The following is a 3,296-nucleotide window of genomic DNA, read 5'->3' on the forward strand; positions in this document are numbered from 1 at the left end:
TCAACCACTTTCTTGATATATCTAAACATTAACACTGTAGGGACTGTTAGTGAAAATTTTCAAAGAAGAAGGGGTTATAATTTATAATATAACAGTTAGCAAACGACAGAGTTTGAAAATTCGCTGTCATCCTCGGACGTTTGACTCATTGACTGAAATTACCACGTGAGCTTCGACCTTCATCCGCCGCAATCGCAATAATATAATGGCGCCAAGGAAACTACTTTATCCGTTCTTCAGAGAAAATGAACAATCCCACCATCAATTCCGACTACGAGAATTCCGCCATTGTTTCAGTACTCCGGTATGTTATCTGCGGCGGAAACGTCGTCATTCCAAGCAGTAGTGAAACCGGAAGCTCTCAGAATCATCCGTCGCCGGTGGAGAATGAAATTTGCGGCGAATGTAGAATGCGAATCCCGGAACTCTGTTTGGGGTGTCAAATGTTCACCGGCGGTGGTGGAGAAGAGACGGAAAAGAGAACGAAGAAGAAGGTTTACAGAGGAGTTCGTCTCCGGCCGTCGAGGAAATGGGCGGCGGAGATAATGGTTCCGGGGACGAAAGAGCGGAAGTGGTTGGGGACTTTTGAAACTGCAGAAGAGGCTGCCAGAGCTTACGACGTCGCCAACATTCAGTATAGAGGAAACAGGGCAAAGACAAATTTTCCGGTGGAGGATTACCGAGAAAACCCCGACGTATAAATGATACCTAAGATCCAAATTGTAAATGGGACACAAATGGTGGGTAATATACATTGGTTATGTTATTGTAGATTTTGAAGAAGAAGAAGAAGAGAAGACAAGTTATTTTATACTTTCTCATACAACAATTATTCTTTAATTACTTTTTTTTTCCCCATATTTTTGGATGAAGATTTCATCCAAAGAGAAGATAAGTTTTTGTGTTTTTGTTTTCCTTATAAATAGATTAGATTATAAATAGATTAGATGTAATCGTGTTCACTAATAAGAGTTTTGAAGTATTAAACAACATAGTTTCTCTTGGCGTGTTATTCCTTCTATTTTTCCTTTTCTTTCTTGTTCATAAGATGCGATTCTTTAAGTTTAAAACAAACACTTGGTAAAGGTTGAAAAGGGAGAGCAACATAGACTTGTGATAAAGGGAGACCAACATAGGTGTGTTAAAACCAGACATGAAGGATCCATCAAAGCAGGTGGCTTTGGATTCAGTTCATTTGGTATTTGGCAGATTGAAATGAAACGGTGAAGCAGATGGCTTTGTTTTCTTGGTTCGTGTTGATGTCTCTTTGAAAAAAGGTGAAAGAAACAAATGAAAGAGATTGGAGTTAAAAATCGGGTGGCTTTGGATGTGACTAAAGAAGTTAAGAAGTGGACGTTGATCCGGGAAAGTCGATATGGTAATGATTGTGTCCAACTGGGTGCTATGTTACATGTTACATGTGTTGTGAATACGGGTTAATCGTTTGTTTACCGGGTCATGAATACGGGTCAATGGGTCAGTAGTTCAAATGGGTCAATTGGGTTGGTAGTCTTTTTTATGCACAAGTTAAATAAGGAAGTTGTGGGTTTGAAACCCTGGGTTGAACACTTTGATTTAATTTAGGGGACAACATGCCTACCATATCTCTAAATTATTTCTCTTGACTTTTTTTGTGACAATCAAATGAACTTTCTTCAAATTCTTTTCTAAGATCTTCTCCAACTGTAACACATTTTTTTGCATCAAAATTTTGTATAAAAATGATGCAGAACATGATAAATCTCCAGCCATTTGGAGAATAATATTACTCTATTTTTGGAGTTGGAAATGGAACATTACACTCACTACTTAAACTCATGAATAGACGAAGTGTAGTATGTTTATCAGTAAATCAGTTTGTTAAAATTAAAGTGAGATTTCTACTCAAAAACTTTGTAGGTTTGTTTGTTCTTATTTCACGTTGAAGATCGGTATATAAATATTAAATAGTTTGATTTGTTCTTATTTGTTAACTGTTTGAATATTGATTCGTTCAAACTTTCTAACTTTTCAAAGAGTCTTTAATGCAAAACTTCTACACTTAAATTATGGATTGTAAAATAAAAACATGTGATGTGATAATGGATATAGATAGTGCATGGTAACTTATTCATTTTGATGCTTTATGTTTTATTGTTTTTCTTATTTGTAGTTAGTGATCAAAGTGTCCCCATCCCATAGCCCACTTCCAACACGAAAATATTTTAATTTTTGGATTTTAAAACCGTTATTTTTAATCATAGTCATCATATCTCCTTAGGTAGTTCTCACAGGATCGATTACTATGGATTTCCTACAAACGTTTGTTTAATTTGCAGCTTTCATGGTCCATATATCGTTTGATTAACATGAACTTGTTCAACAGTTTCGGTGTCAAAGCTAGAATCATGATGTGTATGATGAACTAAACCAAGGGTGTAGGGTTGAGAAATGAATAAGAAAGTTGTTGTCGTGGGAAGATATGAGAACGATAATGATTATCATCAACTGGGATGTGGGAGGAGAGTCGTCAAAGCGTAGCCGAAATGTCCCCAACGTTGATGTAATGAGTATTGTTTGATTTGTTTCATTGTGATTTTCATTTGTCGCTTTTTATAGGCATTTCATTTCATATATTTCAGATATTTTTCATAGCAAACGAATGCAATCCGTGTGTGAATCGGATCCACATATTTTGTTATTTAATTTTCAGTTTATAACCCATCACGTTTCTTTCTTCATAAAAAATTCACTCTTAAATTATGAAATGCTGAAACTGTTCCCTTTATTTTTTTGAGTGCTACAAAAATGTTTACTAGCCCATTTTATTGTTTTGACATCAAATTTCTTATTTCTTCCAATATGCCTATAATTTGTGTCATGTTTTTGTTATATTTTAACCAATTTAATTTTTCATTATTTAAGAACACATTACCAAATTTAAAAATCAAAATAAATGAGTGATTGTATTCCTTTGAGCATAATAGATAACGTGAACTTCACATTGTTATCGAATCTAGAAAAATAAAGTTGTATAATCTGAATTCCATGTTATATACAATCTCTAAAATTCTTATGAATGATATTATCTATAAAAAATGCAACCACTTATTAATAATAGTTCCTTATCATCAACATTCGACGGTTGATGGTCGTTCATATAGTTGTTAAATAAGCAAAAATTAGTATATATAATATCTTAAACTATTCATGTAACACTGGTCGTTATTAGTACATGTAAGTAAGGATACTATTAAATGAATATAATGCCATTTGATCAATGTTGTTAACAAATACGTTTTATTTCTCTTGAAATT

The 3,296-nt window shown here is 34.0% G+C and overlaps 1 protein-coding gene across 1 annotated transcript; it reads left to right on the forward strand.

The window, feature by feature from the left end:
• Positions 1-245: 245 nt before the first annotated feature.
• On the forward strand, positions 246-701 carry LOC145040842 (ethylene-responsive transcription factor ERF109-like). Its single transcript, XM_078988730.1, has one exon. It carries the CDS (start codon positions 246-248, stop codon positions 699-701), a length of 456 nt encoding a protein of 151 aa, XP_078844856.1.
• Positions 702-3,296: the final 2,595 nt, after the last annotated feature.

The sequence above is a fragment of the Lactuca saligna genome, chromosome 4 (assembly GCF_052625555.1).
Source record: "Lactuca saligna cultivar CGN05327 chromosome 4, ASM5262555v1, whole genome shotgun sequence".
In the NCBI taxonomy this organism is placed as follows: domain Eukaryota; kingdom Viridiplantae; phylum Streptophyta; class Magnoliopsida; order Asterales; family Asteraceae; genus Lactuca; species Lactuca saligna.